The sequence below is a fragment of the Dunckerocampus dactyliophorus genome, chromosome 6, assembly GCF_027744805.1.
Source record: "Dunckerocampus dactyliophorus isolate RoL2022-P2 chromosome 6, RoL_Ddac_1.1, whole genome shotgun sequence".
Classification (NCBI taxonomy): Eukaryota; Metazoa; Chordata; class Actinopteri; order Syngnathiformes; family Syngnathidae; genus Dunckerocampus; species Dunckerocampus dactyliophorus.
The window spans coordinates 5,213,956-5,235,006 of record NC_072824.1 but is presented as its reverse complement, the minus strand read 5'-3'; the positions used below and the strand labels follow the sequence as shown (position 1 = coordinate 5,235,006).

The 21,051-nt window shown below is 44.1% G+C and overlaps 1 protein-coding gene and 3 non-coding genes across 7 annotated transcripts in view; all 4 read right to left on the bottom strand.

The window, feature by feature from the left end:
• The window catches only part of LOC129183373 (voltage-dependent T-type calcium channel subunit alpha-1I-like), a 279,439-nt gene that overhangs the window by 60,525 nt on the left and 197,863 nt on the right, over positions 1-21,051 (bottom strand). For all 4 annotated transcript variants that reach the window (XM_054780521.1, XM_054780519.1, XM_054780520.1 and 1 more), the window contains 3 exons: positions 18,811-19,003; positions 15,878-16,029; positions 14,026-14,135 (listed from right to left, as the gene is read on the bottom strand). In XM_054780521.1, coding sequence (XP_054636496.1) covers positions 14,026-14,135; positions 15,878-16,029; positions 18,811-19,003 — 455 coding nt within the window. The remainder of the gene's footprint in view (positions 1-14,025; positions 14,136-15,877; positions 16,030-18,810; positions 19,004-21,051) is intronic.
• trnar-ccu (transfer RNA arginine (anticodon CCU)) lies at positions 68-140 on the bottom strand. Its single transcript has one exon. It is a non-coding gene; the product is annotated as a tRNA-Arg (tRNA).
• On the bottom strand, positions 1,412-1,484 carry trnar-ccu (transfer RNA arginine (anticodon CCU)). Its single transcript has one exon. It is a non-coding gene; the product is annotated as a tRNA-Arg (tRNA).
• On the bottom strand, positions 2,050-2,122 carry trnar-ccu (transfer RNA arginine (anticodon CCU)). Its single transcript has one exon. It is a non-coding gene; the product is annotated as a tRNA-Arg (tRNA).

The following is a 21,051-nucleotide window of genomic DNA, read 5'->3' as shown; positions in this document are numbered from 1 at the left end:
AAGAGGAAGTACTACGAAATGGGAATTGTCAAACAATGCAAATGTATAGACATTCATTTTCCACACACACCCCAGATAGGACTTGAACCTACAATCCCTGGCTTAGGAGGCCAGTGCCTTATCCATTAGGCCACTGGGGCTTCCCATTGCCCTTTGATGGCGTTGAAGAGCAACAAAGCAAACTGCATGCAAACTGCATGCAAGCTTCATGAGGCCACTCCCAGAAAAAAACACAACTGGTCTAAGCTTCTCCCTTAGTATATTTGGTCCATTTCACACAACTTTTTTCCCAGATGCTTGTTTGGCATAAATGGTCCAAGCATGGAATTGCTGGACCAAACCACCCAGACAACACTCCACCTTTGGAGGTAGTATTCAGGGATTGCGCCTGTGCAAATGATCAGGAGCTCTGCCTGAAAGAGGCTTTAGATTCAGTTTCTTTTGGTAGGAGTGTAAACCACAGGCATAACCATAATTTTGGCTTGGTAGATACAATACTACATGAAAGTAACGTTTAGCACAGATGGGACTCGTAGTTACAATAGCTGCCTTTGGTGTCCAGTGGGGCCTCCTGTTTGCTTCTCCAACAAGCAAAAAAAAATGGTAGAACTTTCTTTTGAAGTATCCAAGCGGGTAGGACACCTGTAAGAAGAGGAAGTGCCACAAAATGAAAATTGTCAAACAATGCAAATGTATAAACATCCATATTCCACACAAAAACACACCCCAGAAAGGACTCAAACCTACAATCCCTGGCTTAGGAGGCCAATGCCTTATCCATTAGGCCACTGGGGCTCAGCTATGTCTCTTGACAGCATTGAAGAGCAACAAAGCAAGTGATGGCAGTTTTCTCTGTGCTGGTGGTCATCCACAAAGCAAAACAAACTGCATTTGAAAGCTTCATGAGGCCACTCCCAGAAAAGAACCACAACTGGTCTAAGCTTCTCCCTTAGTATATTTGGTCCATTTCACACAACTTTTTTCCCAGATGCTTGTTTGGCATAAATGGTCCAAGCATGGAATTGGTGGACCAAACCAACCAGACAACACTCCACCTTCGGAGGTAGTATTCAGGGATTGCGCCTGTGCAAATGATCAGGAGCTCTGCCTGAAAGACGCTTTAGATTCAATTTCTTTTGGTGGGAGTGTAAACCACAGGCATAACTATAATGTAGGCTTGGTAGATAAAATACTACATGAAAGTGACGTTTAGCACAGATGGGACTCGTAGTTACAACACCTGCCTTTGGTGTCCAGTGGGGCCTCCTGTTTGCTTCTCCAACAAGCAAAAAAAATTGGTATAACTTTATTTTCAAGTAGCCAAACGGGTAAGACACCTGTAAGAAGAGGAAGTACTACGAAATGGGAATTGTCAAACAATGCAAATGTATAGACATTCATTTTCCACACACACCCCAGATAGGACTTGAACCTACAATCCCTGGCTTAGGAGGCCAGTGCCTTATCCATTAGGCCACTGGGGCTTCCCATTGCCCTTTGATGGCGTTGAAGAGCAACAAAGCAAACTGCATGCAAGCTTCATGAGGCCACTCCCAGAAAAAAACACAACTGGTCTAAGCTTCTCCCTTAGTATATTTGGTCCATTTCACACAACTTTTTTCCCAGATGCTTGTTTGGCATAAATGGTCCAAGCATGGAATTGCTGGACCAAACCACCCAGACAACACTCCACCTTTGGAGGTAGTATTCAGGGATTGCGCCTGTGCAAATGATCAGGAGCTCTGCCTGAAAGAGGCTTTAGATTCAGTTTCTTTTGGTAGGAGTGTAAACCACAGGCATAACCATAATTTTGGCTTGGTAGATACAATACTACATGAAAGTAACGTTTAGCACAGATGGGACTCGTAGTTACAATAGCTGCCTTTGGTGTCCAGTGGGGCCTCCTGTTTGCTTCTCCAACAAGCAAAAAAAAATGGTAGAACTTTCTTTTGAAGTAGCCAAGCGGGTCGGACACCTGTAAGAAGAGGAAGTGCCACGAAATGGGAATTGTCAAACAATGCAAATGTATAGACATTCATTTTCCACACACACCCCAATTAGGACTTGAACCTACAATCCCTGGCTTAGGAGGCCAGTGCCTTATCCATTAGGCCACTGGGGCTCCACAATGTCTTTTGACGGCGTTGAAGAGCAACAAAGCAAACTGCATTTGAACGCTTAATGAGGCCACTCCCAGAAAAGAACCACAACTGGTCCAAGCTTCTCCCCTCGTATCTTTGGTCCATTTAACACAACTTTTTTTCCCAGATGCTTTTTTGGCATCAAAGTGGGTAGGACGCCTGTGAGAATTTAAAATGCGATGAAATGGGTTTCGTCAAAGAGTCAACACTGCAAATGTATAAAAATGTATGTTCCACACACACCACTGATCTAAAAAAAAGACTGGATCAAGCTTCTATTGTTTTATTTTTGAAGCCAATGGAAATTTGCGGCGGCCATCTTGGTGAGACCACTTTACTATGAGACAACAGTATGGCAACGCACTGGTAAAACTTCGATTGATCGTATAGCCACCAAAATCAACTGCTAAAGGTTATAACTACTCAGATTTATACGCTTTTGTGTCATTTGTCAAGCTAGTAAGATGTATTTTAGCTTCGAGACGGACGAAAAATTGGCTGTGTGGCAGCCTGCAAACATTGTTTACGTACGGAATTTAAAGTCTATCTTTGTCTAATTATTTTCCTACGGTAAACCATTATTTTTTTTTTATCTCAGGATAAGGTTAAGGCAGGAAGAAAGCAGAAATTTTGTCACATGTCTTCTACCTTTGCGTGAATCATGTGTGGTATCAGAATTAATGTAACTTGGTAGTTGTGGTAGCTTTTAAAAAAGCTGTTTTTTGGTACAAAAAGACATTAGATAAGTGCAAATACTCAAAGCCTACTGTAAAAAACTGCATAGAAATAATTTTATCATTGATTGCTAGGCTAGGCACCAAAAAAAGGCCTAGTTGTTCCAGGAAGGTGTAACTAGAAAATTCTTGCAAAACCACTCATCAAAGTTCATACTTTAACTTTTGGTTACATTTCGAGAACTTTTCAAAGCAAAGCCGTTCAAGTAGTGGCACATATATCAGGTCAAAAAAAGGTGCCAAGTAAAAGTACTTACGAGTGGAAGGTTCTTGGGAAGTGCTTTTTAAGTTGTGTTTCCTCATCCTCGCTTCCTTCACTGGCACTCCTGATGTTTTTGATGTTTTTCACTAATTCTGCGTTCGTATACCAGCACAGTCACAAAGCTGTGGCGCGTAAGGTGGTCTCACCAAGATGGCGGCGATTGAAAAAATCTGGCTTTAAATTTTGGCTCGTGAAAACAATAGGTTGCTCGATCCAGTCTTTTTTTTAGATCAGTGCACACACACCCCTGGAAGAACCTGACGTGACAGCTCTTGCTTTTGTAGACCAGTGCCTGATTCATTCGGGAACTGGGGATTTCTGATGTCCTTTGAAGACGTTGAAGAGCAACAAAGCAAGTGATGGCAGGTTTGTTGATGCTGTTGGTCATCCAAAAAGCAAAACAAAATGCATTTGAAAGCTTCATGAGGCCACTCCCAGAAAAAAAAACACAACTGGTACAAGCTTCTCCCCTAGTATATTTGGTCCATTTAACACAATTTTTTCCCAAATGCTTTTTTGGCATAAATGGTACAAGCATGGAATTGGTGGACCAAACCACCCAGAAAACACTCCACCTTCGGAGGTAGTATTCAGGGATTGCACCTGTGCCAATGATCATGAGCTCTGCCTGAAAGTGGCTTTAGATTCAATTTCTTTTGGTGGGAGTGTAAATCACAGGCCACATAATTTTGGCTTGGTAAATACAATACTACATGAAAGTAACGTTTAGCACAGATGGGACTCGTAGTTACAATACCTGCCTTTGGAGTCTAGTGGGGCCTCCTGATTGCTTCCCCAACAAGCAAAAAAATTTGGTATAACTTCAAATCAAATCAAGTATCCAAGCGGGTAGGACACCTGTAAGAAATGGAAGTGCCACGAAATGGGAATTGTCAAACAATGCAAATGTATAGACATTCATGTTCCACACACACCCTCCAGATAGGACCGGAACCTACAATTCCTGGCTTAGGAGGCCAGTGCCTTATCCATTAGGCCACTGGGGCTCTCCAATGTCCTTCGACGGCGTTGAAGAGCAACAAAGCAAGTGATGTGTTACGTTTGCGTGTGCGGTGGACCACAAAGTGCAGCAGCAAGGTGAGTGGTGACAAATTTTAATCGTCTTTGGCAGGAGCAAACAGAAAGTGCTGGAGTCAGTAGCTAGCTGAACTCCAGGGAAAAGGTAGACATACAAAAACAGGTATGCAAAAAAGGCAGTTCAGAGGGACAACTGGAGCACCCAGCTGTAGAGACGCCAAAGCTTGAGAAGGTTAGTGTAGCGATGCCGTGAGAGCTCTGCTCAGCAGTTAGGAAGGAACCGGCGTCTCACAGCTGCTCCTACTCAGGTATAAGTAGGAGGAAGGATAATAAACTGCCGGTGTGTCCAGTTGTCCCTGCTCCTGCTGTGCGCCCAGCTGTGGGAGAGAGAGAGAGAGAGAGAATGAGGTGCAGCAGCAGATGACCGTCACAGTATCCCCCCCACCTTAACGTGCGTCTCCTGGCCGCTTACCTGGTTTGTCGGTGAACCTGAGATAAAACTCGGTGAGGAGACGTGGGTCGAGGATGAGCACTCTCGAGACGCAAGAACGTTCCTCGGGGCCGTACCCTTCCCAGTCCACCAGGTACTGGAAACCCCTGCCCCTCCTTCTCACGTCCAAAATAGCCTTGACCGTAAAAGCCGGGTGACCGTCGACCAGCCGAGGAGGAGGAGGAGGCACCTCTGGGGGGCTGAGGGTAACTGGCTTGATGCGGGAGATGTGGAAGACCGGGTTACAGTGGAGTGAGTCTGGGAGGCGCAATTTGACTGCGACCCGGTTGATAATTTTGGTTATGGGGTACGGGCCGACAAATCTGGGTGAGAGTTTTTTGGAGTCCACCGCCAAGGGTGGGAGGGCAACCACACCTTCTGGCCCACCTGGTAGCGAGGTCCGGGCGTGCGGTGGCGGTTGGCCACCCTCTGGTTCCGCTCGGAGGTCTTGGAGAGGGCAGCCCTGGTGTTACGCCAGGCCCGGCGCGCTCGGCGTACGTGTGCTGTCACTGATGGTACTCTGGATTCCAGGTCTTGGGAGGGAAATGCGGGTGGCTGGAATCCGTAAGCGGCGTGGAAGGGGGATAGTCCAGTGGCGGAGCAGATGAGGGAATTGTGTGCGTATTCGATCCATGGAAGATCCGATGACCTTGTGGTGGGCTGTTGGTGGCATACGCACCGGATTGCTGCCTCCAGGTCTTGGTTCGTTCGTTCTGTCTGTCCGTTGCTCTGGGGGTGGTATCCTGAGGATAAGCAGGGGGTAGCACCCAGGGTCTTGCAAAAGGCCGACCAAACCGCCGACGTGAACTGGAGGGCCCTGTCTGACACAACCTCCGCGGGTATTCCATGGAGGCGGAATACGTGGCGAACCAAGAGTTGTGCTGTCTCCACGGCAGAAGCTAATTTTGGCAGGGCTACGAAGTGTGCCATCTTGGAGAATCTGTCAACCATTGTGAGGATGGTGGATTTTCCCCGGGAGGGGGACAAGCCGGTTATAAAGTCTAGAGCAATGTGTGACCAAGGCCGGGGTGGAATGGGCAGGGGGTGGAGGAGCCCAGCCGGCGGTTGGTGGGAAGCCTTGCTCCTGGCGCAGATCGTGCAGGCGGCCACGAACCTCCTGGTGTCCCCTAGGAGCGTGGGCCAGCAGAACCGTTGTTTGAGTAGGAAGGCTGTGCTGTTCACGCCTGGGTGACAGGCCAGCTTGGACTCATGAGACCAGCGCAGTACCCCAGAGAGGAGTTTGGGGATGACGAAAAGGCGTCCCGGGGGGCATCCGTTGGGGGGTGTGACTGTCTGAAGGGACTCTTTCACCCGCTTCTCTATGTCCCATTGGAGAGACCCGATGATGTGTGCACCCGGGACAATGGGTTCTCGGTGGGTGGGCTCAGTGGGAGGGGCGTGGATGCGAGAGAGAGCATCTGGCTTGACGTTCCGGGACCCAGGACGGAAGGTGATTATGAAATTAAATCGGGTGAAGAGCAAGGCCCACCTGGCTTGACGGGGGTTGAGCCTCTGTGCGGAGCGTAGGTAGGCCAAGTTTTTGTGGTCCGTTAGTACGGTGAATGGAAGTTCCGTCCCCTCCAGCCAGTGCCTCCACTCCGGAAGGGCCAGGACGACAGCCAGGAGTTCCCTATTACCAATGTCGTAATTCCTTTCTGCCGGGGTCAGGCGTCTAGAGAAGAAGGCGCAGGGGTGCAGCCTCTGGTCGCTGGCTGAACGCTGGGAAAGGACGGCCCCCACTCCAGTATCAGAGGCGTCCACCTCGACAAAAAATGGAACAGAGGGGTTAGGGTGAATTAGGACCGGTGCGGAAGTGAAGAGGGATTTGAGTTTTTTGAAGGCGGACTCAGCCTCTGGGGTCCAGGAAAAGGAAATTTTAGGAGATGTGAGCTTAGTCAAAGGTTCTGCGACTCGACTGAAGTTCCGGATGAAACGGCGATAGAAGTTAGCGAATCCCAGGAACCTTTGTAGATGCTTCCTTGATATAGGAGCAGGCCAGTCGACCACAGCCTGAATCTTGGCAGGGTTGGCTCTAGTTGGGGGGGGCGAATGGGGCAGCTGTGGAGTGCATGGCCCGGCTCGCTGCAGTAGATGCACAGACGCAGGCGCCGCCGTCTCTCCCTCTCTGCCGCCGTGAGTCTGCCTCCTCCCAACTGCATGGTCTCTTCCGTAGTCCAGGTGAGCGTGGCGCTGGTCACAGCGTGTGGGCTGGGATGGTTGGTGTGGCTCCCTGGTGTGGTCCTCTGGAGGGGTATTTCGGCAAGTCTACGGCAGTGGTCAAGCTCCTCCCCGTGGTTGCTGAGGCGCTTGTCGATCTGTGTCGCTAGCTCAATGAAGTCATCTAAGTTTGACGGCATTGCCAGTGGAATCATATGTATCCTGATGTGCTCCGACAGTCCGAGAAAAAACGCGTCCAGGAGTGCGGACGTGTTCCAGTCGCTCTCCGCGGCCAGGGTGCGGAATTCGATGGCGTAGTCAGATACTGTGCGTGGCCCCTGGCGCAGCATGAGGAGAGCCCGGGTTACCTCTCTGCCTGGTGGGGTGCGCTGGAATACTCGCTGCAGTGCCTTTGCAAAGGCGGGGTAGGGCGTGCTGGAGGGAGCGCAGCGATTCCACTCCGGTGTAGCCGGCTCGGCCTGTGAGATGTGAAATGACGAAGGCCACCTTGGCGCGTTCCGTGGTGAAGGTGGCAGCGTGCAGCTCGAAGTGCAGCTCACACAGCGTGAGGAAAGGGCGGACGTCACCTGAGTCTCCCGAGAATCTCTCCGGTCTGGACAACGGGCGTGCCGGAAGCGAGGGCAGCATGGATTGGTGGAGTGGGCGGGCTGGCTGGTGTGGAGTCATGGTCCTGGGGAAGCGCCGCCAGCAGCGTGTTGAGGCGGGAGCCCAGACTTTCCATCATGGCCTCCTGGCGTGTTGACAATTCCTGGAGGCATGTTCCCAGGGTGTTGAGTTGCTCCTCTTGTTTCCCCAGGCGCTGCGCTTGGCTGCGCAGTGCCTTCTTGACTGGGTCTTGCTCCGCGTGGTCCATTTAACTGGCCGGTTCCTTCTGTTACGTTTGCGTGTGCAGCGGACCACAAAGTGCAGCAGCAAGGTGAGTGGTGAAAAATTTTAATCGTCTTTGGCAGGAGCAAACAGAAAGCGCTGGAGTCAGTAGCTAGCTGAACTCCAGGGAAAAGGTAGACATACAAAAACAGGTATGCAAAAAAGGCAGTTCAGAGGGACAACTGGAGCACCCAGCTGTAGAGACGCCGAAGCTTGAGAAGGTTAGTGTAGCGATGCCGTGAGAGCTCTGCTCAGCAGTTAGGAAGGAACCGGCGTCTCACAGCTGCTCCTACTCAGGTATAAGTAGGAGGAAGGATAATAAACTGCCGGTGTGTCCAGTTGTCCCTTCTCCTGCTGTGCGTCCAGCTGTGGGAGAGAGAGAGAGAGAACGAGGCGCAGCAGCAGATGACCGTCACATGATGACAGTTTTTGCTGTGCTGGTGGTCATCCACAAAGCAAAACAAAGTGCATTTGAAAGCTTTATGAGGCCACTCCCAGAAAAGAACCAAAACTGGGACAAGCTTCTCCCCTAGTATATTTGGTCCATTTAGCACAACTTTTTTTTACCAGATGCTTGTTTGGCATAAATGGTACAAGCATGGAATTGGTGGACCAAACCACCCAGAAAAACACTTCACCTTCGGAGGTAGTATTCAGGGATGGCACTTGTGCAAATGACCATGAGCTCTGCCTGAAAGAGGCTTTAGATGCAATTTCTTTTGGTGGGAGTGTAAACCATAGGCACAACAATAATTTTGGCTAATTTTGACAATACTACATTAAAGTAACGTTTACCACAGATGCGACTCGTAGTTACAATACCTGCCTTTGGAGACCAGTGGGGCCTCCTGTTTGCTTCTCCAACAAGCAAAAAAAAGGGAAAACTTTCTTATCAAGTATCCAAGCGAGTGGGACACCTGTAAGAATTGGAAATGCCACAAAATGGGAATCGTCTAACAGTGAACACGGCAAATGCATGAACATTTAGGTCCCACAACCACCCCTGCTAGGACTTGAACCTGGTTTAGTAGACAAGTGCCCTATTCATTAGGCCACTGGGGCTTTCTTGTGTTTTGTGAAGGCGTTGAAGTGCAACAATGCAAATGATGGCGGCTTAGTGCTGGTGGTCATCCAAAAAGCCAAACAAACTGTATTTAGAAGCGTCATGAGGCCACTCCTGGAAAATAACCATAACTGGTACAAGCTTTTTCCCTAGTATCTTTGTTGCCTTTAACGCAACTTTTTTTCCCAAATGCTTGTTTGGCATAAATGGCAAAGGCATGGAATTTGTAGACCGAACCACCCAGACAAAACGTCACCTTCGGAGGTAGTATTCAGGGATGGCAACTGTGCACATGATCATGAGCTCTGCCTGAAAGAGGCTTTAGATTCAACTCCTGTTGATGGGAGTGTAGACCACACACATAACCGTAATTTTGGCTTGGTACTGTATATACAGTACATCTATCCATCTTTTTTCTGTACCACTAATCTTCATTAGGGTCACGGGGGAACTGGAGTATTTCCCAACTGACTTCGGGCGATAAGCGGGGTACACCCTGGACTGGTCGCCAGCCAATCACACACTGTAGAAACAATACTAATTTAACTTTCAACCCCAGATGCAACTCGAAGCTACGTTCCTTGCCTTAAAAGGCCACTGGGGCCTTCGGTTTGCTTGTCCAACAAGCCAAATAAACTGGTCGAACTTTCATTCCAAGTATCTGGGTTGGTATAACACCTGTATGATTTTGAAATGCCACAAAACAGGAAGTGTTTCACAGCCACCTCTGCCAATGTAGACATTAAATTATTATACAGACTCCCAATAGGTCTCAAACCTACAATATCTGGCTTAAGAGGGCAGTGATCCATCCATTAGGTCACTGGGTCTCTCTGGGCTTACCTGAAGGCGAGCAAAACAAACAGGGACTTCACATATAAAGCTTGCGTACACACAAAAAAGGACCGAAAAGTTGTATACACCGTTTTCCACGCCATGTACAGACCTGATCAAAATCTTAAGACCCGTTGAAAAATTGCTAGAATTTGCATTTTGCACATTTGGATCTTAATGAGGTTTTAAGTAGAGCTACAATATGCAAAAACAAGAAGGGGGTGTGAGACAAAAAGCACTTTGAAAAAGTAATTTTTTGAAAAAAACAATTAAACTGAAATAGGCTGTTTTCAGCTGATCAAAAGTTTAAGACCAGCGCTCAAAATAAAACAAAAAAATCTCCAAACCAGAACAAAATATTTTCTCAGTAGGACTCAGTAATGAGTAGCTCCACCGTTCTTGTTCATCACTTCAAAAATGGGTTTGGGCATGCTTGATGCGAGTGTTTCCAGGAGGCTAATGGGAACATTGCTCCAATGGTGAAGATGGCTTCACCAAGGGCATCAACTGTCTGGAACTGATGGCTATTTTTACAAACTTCCCTTGCCATCCATCCCCAAATGTTCTCTATGGGATTTAAATGAGGGGAACATGCAGGATGGTCCAAAAGAGAGATGTTATTCTCCCTGAAGAAGTCCTTGGTCAGGCGAGCATTGTGAACTGCAGCGTTGTCCTGTTGAAAAACCCAGCTGTTACCACACAGACCCTCAGTCATGAGGGATGCCCGCTGCAACATCTGCACGTAAGCAAACGCCGTTTGACGACCCTGCACCACCTGAAGCTCCAATGTTCCAGTGAATGAAAATGCACCCCAGATCATGATGGACCCCCCTCCACTGTGCCGGGTAGAAAACATCTCAGGTGGGATCTCCTTGTCATGCCAGTAACGTTGGAAGCCATCTGGACCGTCAACGTTACATTTATTTCTCATCAGAGAATAAAACTTTTTTCCACCTTTCAATGTCCCATGTTTCATGCTCCCTGGCAAAGTCTAAACGGACAGTTTTGTGGCGATGAAGGAGACGAGGTCTTTGAATTCGTTTTTTGTTTTATAAGCCCTTCCCGCAGAAGCTGTCTGATGGTTATTGCGCTGCAGTCGGCACCAGTAAGGCCTTAATGTGGGTGAAAGACCGCCCTGTGTCTTGATGAACTGCATCATCGACATTGTATCCTCCGGCTCAGCGCAGTTGTGATTTTTTTTGGGTCTACCACTTGACTTTTTTGTTTCATAATGCTCAGAATCTGATCAACAACCTATCTCTGTTTTTGTTTTTTTGTTTTGTTTAAATTACAAGTTCCAAATGTTTTTTGTCTCACTCCCCCTTCTTGCTTTTCCATATTGTAGCTCTACTTAAAACCTCATTAAGATCCAAATGTGCAAAATACAAATTCTAGCAATTTTTCAACTGGTCTTAAGATTTTGATCAGGTCTGTATGTTACCTATAAAAACACAATTTGACGTTAGAATGTACATAGCCTTTACAGTCAGCGTACGGACTTTTTGGAGACATGGCAAAAAGGTGAAGCGCATTTTAAGTGGTGAAGTGAAATCATATGTTAGAAATAAACATGCAATCGAAGCCAATAAAGATTTATCCATCATTGCATGAAAACATCACGCCGTTATTGACTTAAAGACATTTGTGGAAAGTGTTATTTTACATGACATTGATGGATATCATTTGTCATTTATCAGAAACACCATTACGCACAAGTGCACAGTATGCGGACTAAAAGATACATGAAAAAACACAACGGAGCGCTTGAATACATCATCATTTTATTTTATAACTATGATAATATTTGTGTTTGATTAATATTAATTATAACAAACATCAGGTTGTCAATTAAATAATAAAAAAGACAGTTTTTATTTGCATATGTCAAGTATGTCATTAATAGCAACATTTACCAAGGCCTTTATTTGAGTGGGCAGTGTCAGGGCCATGTGCGTAAACTTACTCTTTCCTTTTCCACAAATGATGGGGTTTTATTTTGTTGTGCTTTGAAATAACACACAACATTAGTTCCTCATAAAATAATTATAATATACCTAATATTTTGATGTGGTAATGTCATCATTAAGATAATTAATAAAACAAAATTGTCTGTCTGGAATTACAGCAATTAATTTTCGATATAACTTCATCCCCGTTTTGAGTCTTTTCGTCAACCTTCAAATTAAACAGATTTTGTGAAGCTTATATTTATCTAAAATATGGTATCAATCAGGAAAAATGTAGAAACACGCTCACTAAAAACTGAAATGTGTGCCTTGATAATCGGTGCTGGTGGTCGTCCAACAAGCAAAACAAACTGCACTTGGAAGCTTCATGAGGCCACTCCCAGAAACGAACCGGTACTGGTACAAGCTTCTCCCCAAGTATCTTTGGTCCATTTAACACAACTTTTTTTCCCCCAGATGCTTGTTTGGCATAAATGGCACAGACGTGGAATTGGTGGACCAAACAACCCAGACAACACTCCTCCATTGAAGGTAGTTTTCAGGGATGGCACCTGTGCAAATTATCGTGATCTCCTTTTGGTGGGTGTAGAACACAGACATAACCACAATTTTGTCTTGGTAGATACAATACTAAAGCAAAGTTTCAACTCCAGATGGGACCAGTAGCTACAATCCTAGCCTAAGGTTGGTGCTGGGGCCTCCTGTTTGCTTCTCCAGCAAGCCAAATAAAATGGTAGAACTTTCTTCGAGAGTATCCAAGTTGGTAGGACACCTGTATGAATCCGAAATGCCACAAAACAGGAACTGTTTAACAGTCATCACTGCAAATGTAGTGATATTAAATTACCCTACACAGATCAGACAGGACTCACACCTAGAACCTCTGGCTTAGGAGGCCAGTAAAGTGCCTTATCCATTAGGCCACTGGGGCTCTCTGGGGTCATTTGAGGGCCTCGAAGAGCAACAAACCGAAGTATGCCAGCTTTGTTTGTGCTGGCAGTCTTCCACCAAACAAAACAAACTGCACATGGAAGCTTCATAAAGCTACTCCCAGAAGTAAACCAGAACTGGTGCAATGTTTGTTTGGCATTAATGGCAGAGACATGGAATTGGTGGACCACAGCACCCAGACAACACTGCGCCTTTGGAGGTCATATTCAGGGACGGCACCTGTCTAAATGATCAGGATCTCTGTCTGAAAGAGATTCAACTCCTGTTGTATGCAACAATCTTCCATGACCACAGAAATGAGACTGAGGGACTCTGACAAGACTGCATTTGTGGAAGTAGTACCTGAGCTGTGAGGACACCTGCACAAATTGGAAATGTCACAAAGCAGGAACTGTTCAATCAACACTGCAAACTGAGTGATTAGTACTAAAGTTCTGTACACATCCCAGAAACTCCGGCTTAGGAGGCCAGTCTCTGATTCAACAAGTCACCCAGATACCATTACACCTTTGGAGGCCGTACACGAGTCGGGACAGCAGACAGACAATGGTGACTTGGGAAGAAGGAAAAAAACAAGAAAGATGTCCTCATTTTCACTTCCCAACTGTGCCATGCTGAACTGAGCTGGACCACTTTAGTATTGTTTACCCAACACCGGAAAGAGAGAAGAAGTATCAGTTGCTCTATCTATCGCAATAAAAAAATGCAATCACAGCTCCACCAATACACAACTCATATTTTTCACAGTTCAGTGCAAAACTTTACTTTTTGGGAACTCATTTCGCTGCCAAATGGCAGAATTGGATAAGTGTTCCTGTACAATCTTGCCCCAGATTATATCTCCGTAGAGGAGATAGAAAAAGTAGTAAACACATTGAAAACGGGGCCACCAAACTGAATCAAAACACATGAAGTGCAACAGTTAGGGATGGGAGGCAAATGTAGTGATGTATGGTGGTAGGGCACAGTCATACATGGACAAAAGGGGGACAAGACATGAAGTAAAGACTACAAAATCTACAGAAAGAACAAAAAGATGGAGAGCAGAATAAACCAAAACATTCAGTTCCTTCAGCGCACACACACAGTTCTAAAAATGGAGCAGCAGATGTAATAATAAATATTTCTACAGAGGGAAATGTGAAGTAATATGCAGCAACAGCTGCTCCACATGGAGGCCAGTGCCATGCTGGGCTGGACAGCAGAGGACTCACTGCATACTGATTCCATTAACATTCTATTTTCTGCACCTGCACAGCTTTGGCGTGGGTGTTTCAAAAAAATAAGAAAATATTCCTCCCAAAAAGATGAAAACCCCCCAAATGTCATCACCAGTTTGCTTCCTCACTACGAAGAAGATGTGCTTGTCCAAATGGATTAGTCACACATTGCTCACAAGCTTTAATCGTTTTGATGCTAAAATGTCATTTACCCTTACATTTATTCATCTTGGACTATAAAGTACAAGCGATGACAAATGTACAGATGGTGGGTTGGCACCTGTCTTTGAAGAATCGCCGAAATCCGAAGGCCACCAGCTTGAGGGAGGCTTCAATTACGAAGGTGGAGGTGAAGAAGTAGTTGCAGTACTTCAGCGCTGTTTCCAGAGACTGAAATAGGATCATAGTTTGAAAATGATACAGTCAGAAACACCTTTAATGTAGTCTTCTTTTAATGCAGCTGGGTTCGTGTCCACTTTTTTGTGTCATTGTATACCATTTAGCTATGTCATGCTAATCAATAACAGCTCAATACATAAAAAACAAGTAAACATTTTTTCAAGTAAATGGAGCCAACTGGGCTGGAAGAATGAAACTAACTGAGTAGTCGCAGGCGCCTGATTTGCAATGTTAAACTTGGACCGAGCTTAGTGCTTATGCTAATGCTAGGCTTAACATACCTTAAAATTCAGCATATAGTAGTCATCAACATGATGTAATTAATTCCTGCCATGCTAATCATCAAGCTAAGCAAATTGAGAATGTACTGTACTTTAAGAATGTTAATACGACCGATTTACAATTTCTATTCATATATCAGACATTGATTCAGGTCTAAGCTTGTCATTTTGGGCCCTAACCCTAACTATGTATACTCCTGATCAAAATTGTAAGACCAGTTGAAAAACTGCAAGAATTTACATTTTGCACTGTTGGATCTTAAGTAGGTTCTAAGTAGAGCTTCAAAATGCAAAAAGAAGAAATGGGAGTGAGACAAAACATTTTTTGAGTAAGTGATTTTTGCAAAAATCATAAAGTGAAATATGCTGTTCAGAAAAGTTTAAGTCTACAGACTTTAAAGGCAAAATCTTGGCAAAAATGTGGATTGAATGTGATTTAGTGTCAGGCCACACTGACATGATCTCTTGATTGCAAAGGCAAATAAGCTTTCTCCCTTTGAACACGGTGGGATTGTTGAGCTGCGTATGCAAGGGCTCTCGCAGCGCGCCATTTCTGCTGAGGTTGGACGCAGTAAGACAGTCATTTGAAACTTCTTCGAAGATCCTGAGGGTTATGGAACAAAAAAGTCAAGTGGTAAGACCCAAAACAAAGGTCGCCAGCCCTGAGCCAGAAGATCCCACTGGCTGTCCGTCAGGACATGGCACATTCCTCGGCCCAAATGAAGATTGTTACTGGTGCCGAGTGCAGCCCAATAACCATCAGACGGCATTGGCCCTGATGACTTCCAATGTTACTGGCATTAGAAGGAGATCCCACCTGAGATGTAAAGAGGGATGATCCTTCGATGGAACAATGGTGCTTCAGGTTGTGCAGGAGCGTCAAACGGCAGGGACCCTCGTCTGTGTGGTAATGACTGGCCTTTTCAACAGGACAATGCTGCACTTCAAAAAGGACTTCTTACAGAGGATAAAGCTCACTCTTTTGGACAATCTTGCATGTTCCCCTGATTTAAATCCAACTGAGAACATTTGGGGATGGATGGCAAGGGATGTTAACAAAAATGCACATCAGTTCCAGACAAGTGGATGCTCTCCGTGAAGCCATCTTCACCACCTGGATCAACATTCCCACTAGCCTCCTGGAAACACTGGCATCAAGCATGCCCAAACACATTTTTCAGCTGATTAACAAGAATGGCACAGCTACTCATTACTGACTCCTTTTTTCGACATTTTATTTCTATTTTGGTTGGGAGGTTGGGGTTTTTTGAGCTATGGTCTTAAACTTTTGATCAGCTCATGAATCAGGAGTCTATTATTTCACAAGACAACCTCAGCAAACTGAAAGGCCAGTTTTCATTGCCATTGCTTTTATTCCGAGCACACATTTGAGACATTTTACATGAGGCAACCTGGCAGTGGACACAGGTGAGGCATGTTAAACCCTCTCACCTGAGGCTGGCTGTAGTGCTCCAGTGACATGGTGATGACGTTGATGCAGATGATGAAGGTGATGACCAGGTCCAGGTAGTGACTGGTGCACAGTGTGTGGATGGCCAGGCGCGCCGGGCCGTACGATGCAAAGTAAGGAAGCTTCTGGGCCTCTGCAGCGGGGTCAAAGTAGGATTAGAAGGTGGAGATAAACAATGAAGTGATAAGAAATACACTGAATAAAATAAATTAAGAGGAATTAATTCCAGAAAATAAAAAAATATCTAAAAATTAAGTGCTAAAGCTGTGAATACACTGTGCGCATGCTCTCTCTATTGGCTGCAAGCAGTATTGAGATGATAAGTGAAGGCTGCCTTAGTGACTCTGGGACGTCAGTACAGTAGTACAGTATGCTGCTTTGAGGTGACGAGTTTCCACTTCCAAAACGTCAACTGACAGAGATGGGCTAGTATTTGAAACTTTAAGAAATTATCTAATTTCCATGTTAAAAACAGCTAAATATTGAGGCATTCAAAGTTAAGGAGATAATAACGAGTTAACGGAAATTCCCTTTTTTGACGCACAATTAACGTGCACACGTCATGTTTTACCCTCGGTCCACACTGCAGCTTGAGAAAACACAGCAGCGCTGCAACCAATGCCGAGTCCGAAGCGAAAAAAAACACCGAGCAGAAATGGACAAAGAAAAGGGCACCCTCAAAGCCCCGGCAGATGGCTCCCCCGGCAAGGCCAAAGCCACTTGCATCCACTGTCACCGCAAGCCAAACCATCAGCGGAGCTCGCCGAGTCCCAAACGCCACCTGCTGGACCCAGCTGGAGAAACTGCTGAAGCACTGCAGGTATTTTTTTAGAGTGTTTAGATGTTTTACGAGTGTTTTTTAGATACAAGCCCTCTCTTGGCTGATTTTTTGCTTCGAACTACGAGCTAAAATTTGGGTTATGAGCTGCTAGTTGAATAGCCGAAGCCAGCTATTTAGAGGGCTTGTATCACCTTATTATGTGGGGACAAAGGCGGATTTGAGCGAGCACACGCACAGCGCTGAATGACATGGCAGTAAAAGCTCTCAAGGGGATTTGTTAGCATTATTATGATTATTCATTAGCAATTTCGTAGTGCTTGTCAAAGAGGACAGAATAAAACTTGCATGCTACAAGACCTGCGGTGTCATATTTCCACGTTGTTGAAGTTGACAGACTAAGAAAGTGTGAAAGTGTGTGTAAAAGAGTGTTTACGTGTGTGTACATGTGTGTGTAAAAGTGTGTTTGGAGTGAAGTATAAGCCATAGCCTGACTGCAATACAGTATATGGGCGCAGTCCTAATTCTGTAATCTACTGACTGTTCTTGAGCACTTTATTTTCTGTAAGATGTCAATACTTATTTTTCTAACACATTTATTTTTCATTTGGTGGGTGTTTTTGCAAACCTTTATTTGTAATGTGAGTCCCAGTTATATTTTGTGAGATTACTTGCTTGAAGATAATGATATTTGAGTGATGGACAGTTTACCTTACAATGTCTACTTGTTTTACATTGTGTTTGTTCTTTATACATTGAGGTCCAGTTTGTGTTCAGCTGAACACAAAATTATGAACAGAATAAAATTATCTTTGAAAGGTACACTTATTATAAATAAAAACTTCTATCTGCAATTAATTGCAAGTTAACTATGGACAAAATGTGATTAATCGTGATTAAATATTATGTTTTTCAAAAATACATTAATTAATAAATCATCAATGTTTCGTGGTTCAACACAATAAAAAAAAAATATTTAAAAAAATGCATATTTAAGCAAATTTGACGTGTTTACTGTTTTAATTAAGCATTTTCAAGCACACAAATGATAAGGGGTGCCCACAGTGTGGCGCGTGGCTGTTTTTTTCCTGCCCTCAGCACATTTTAAAAATGCAATTAAACAAGAAAACAAACAAAAACAACAAAAATTTTAAAAACAGCCGTCATTTTCCCAAATATACGAATAAACTCATAATGTTATTGAAAAAAGTTGTTTTATGAGTATAAAATCGTAATAGGAAAAAAAACATTTAATTTTTCAATTTTAAAGTCATAATATTAGAAACAAAACAAAAAATTTGCCATTTTTGGAAAATTAAGTTGGGAAGAAATTGTAACAACAAAAAATGTTCTGAAAAAAAGACAAAAAAAAAAAAGAAAGTTGAATTGTTTGTAACATTGAAAAGCAACAACAGCAAAAGTTTATAATGATTATAATAATAATACCCTTTGTCACCTATAACAGAAAGCTGAGATGGAGGCTGTTTTTTCTTTAAATATATATACAACTTGTTAGCATATGTACATGGGTTGGCTTACAAAGTGTGAAATATAGTGGCCCCTTCATCCTTTGATTTTTCAGTACGCGGCCCTCAGTGGGAAAGGTCTGGACACCCAAAGGCTAAACGAATAAAATACAAATATTCATTCATTCAGAAGACTCATTCAAAGGTGTTATGATATGTAGTATTCTACAATGGTCCCTAGGTGTCAGTAATGTTAGATTGATGAGACTACAGCCACTGCAGGAAGTACTGTACAGAACTCTCCCAATGCTAATACAGTATGTGCAAGTCTATCTGATGTCTTATTCATGTCTTATTTTCTCTTATTATGTCTGCATCATTGGTCAATACGAGTGTAAAGGTGACGAAAACAGCTGTTCTATGCTCTAACCACAAAAAAAATAAATCAATTATTAAAGAAGGAATCTTAAAAATTTCGGGTCTGGAACCAATTAACCCGATAAATGAGGATTATTATTGCTCAGAATTTTTCCAGGTCAAAGCCTAACATTTTTTGGTAGTTTTTCTTGTCTTTTTGATTACTCTTTCATTCATTTGTTGATCACTTTTTATATGTTGTTCTCTCAATATATAAAAAGCTAATCTCATCCCATCAAATCATGATGCTTACTCCTTCTCTTCTTCTCCATGCGGCGCTGGCGCTTCTCCTCGCGCCGCCGCGCCTCCTCCACCTCCTGGTGCTGCCGACACTTGTGGAAGTTCTCCACCACCACGCCCACGAACATGTTGAGCACGAAGAAGCTGACGATGAGCAGGAAGGAGATGAAGTAGAGCAGCATCCACGGGTTGTTGTTGGTCACTGGCTGCGAGGCGGCGACATCGGGAAAGGGAAATTAACTCTGTGTGTTGCTTTTTCTTTGGCTTGGCTTTGGCACGTGTGACAAAAATTTCGCCATTCGTGGGGAATTGTGGGGCTCTACAGTCGTACCTCACTATACATTGTGGTTCGAATATCGCTCCCTCACTCGATCACGGTCTTTCCATAAATAAGTATTACTAAATGATTTTGTGGTTGAATATGGCCCATTATTAGTAGAAAAAACAATTCATATAAGAGCTAATTGTACTTATTCTTGGCCTAAATCAATGCTTCTAAAATAGGGGAGTGGGCCTCCTTGGGGGGGACCCGGAGAACTGTGTGAGAGGCATACTTTCAACATTAGTGCAGACCTGCCAAGATGTATGAATTTGTCGTACTAAGCATGCAGTTTGACTCCTGAATACGCTTGTATGCTTCACTGCTCTCCATTTTGTTGTATTTCACTGGTTTAAGTTTCGAGTTCAGTCTGTACAGCACAGATGAATAAATACATATTCTCTGTTTCTCAATAGTATTTCAAATCAGGGGGATGCAAAACCATTTCTGTCTCCCAGTGGGGGCATGACAGAAAATAATTGAGAACCACTGGCCTAAATTAAGCATTTTCAAGCATAAACATGACTAATTGAACTAACTAAATGAACTAAAATACAAATACACTAAGTCCCCAACTTACGAACATCCGACATGCAAACATTCGGAGATACGAACGCGAGCTGACTGGTCTATATTTTCATGTATTTTGCCTTTTGGAACTCCATATTTATACTGTACATGCTTGACCAGTAGAGGGCACTGTGACACTGCTAATGGGACCAACAGGAGAGAAAGAAGAGGAAGAGGAGAAAGGAAGGCTAAGTTGTAGTTGCATGATACAACCCAGACAGAGCGTGTGATTAAAGTTTATGAAGAGTTAACAGGCCTGCTTAATTCTACACCACCCACAGAACACTACCTCTTTTAGAAGAGTCTAACGACGACGACCATTTGTCCTTTTTTTTCAATATCTCCTCCTCCACCACAACGACGTATGCTCGACCACTCCTCTTTAAAGGTAAATAACATTTATCATTACGTATTATTATATCATTTATATTATTGTTTTTTTTATTAATTATCCTTGTTTAATATTACTACTATTATATTACTATTATCCATCCATCCATCCATTTTCAACTCATATTTACATACATACGCATATACTGTATATATGTATACACGTACATCCATCCATCCATTTTCTATACCGCTTCTCCTCTTTAGGGTCACGGGGGCATGCTGATCCCAGCTGATTTCGGGCGGCAGGCGGGGTACACCCTGGACTGGTGGCCAGCCAATGGCAGGGCACATATAGACAAACAACCATTCACACTCACATTCATACCTATGGACAATTAGGAGTCTCCAATTAACATGCATGTTTTGGAATGTGGGAGGAAACCGGAGTACCCGGAAAAAACCCACGCACGCACGGGGAGAACATGCAAACTCCATACAGAAATGCCCAAGGGAGAATCGCAACTGTGTTGGTCAACATGCTAACCACTAGACCATCGTGCGGCCGTATACGAACAAATCGACTTGCGAAGGGTCGTCTGGAACCAATTGTGTTCGTTGGTTGGGGACTTAGTGTACAAGGCAAGAAACTACTTGCCAATGTAATATTCTACATTGGCCGCTAAGTGTCGCCAGAACGTGAGATGTGATTGCCAGAACAGGCAGTTATTGTAGGTTTAAATGATCTCACGCAATAATAATTAGGGAGGTCCCGATCCACATTTTTTGGCTTCCGATCCGATCCTTTTTTTTTATTATAACAAGCTTTTTTTTTTTTTTACAAACATGAATTTGTGGAATTGAATATGGTTCTGAAAATAGCTCTTCAAAGCTTTAAAAATAATGCAACCAAAGTATTGCTGAATTGATGTTTTTATTACACAGCATGACCAACAATATTGTTTGGCTTCTGTAACAAACCTCTGTGAGTCAGGTTCCTAATCCAATAAAAGATCCAATAAAAGTCCATCCAAT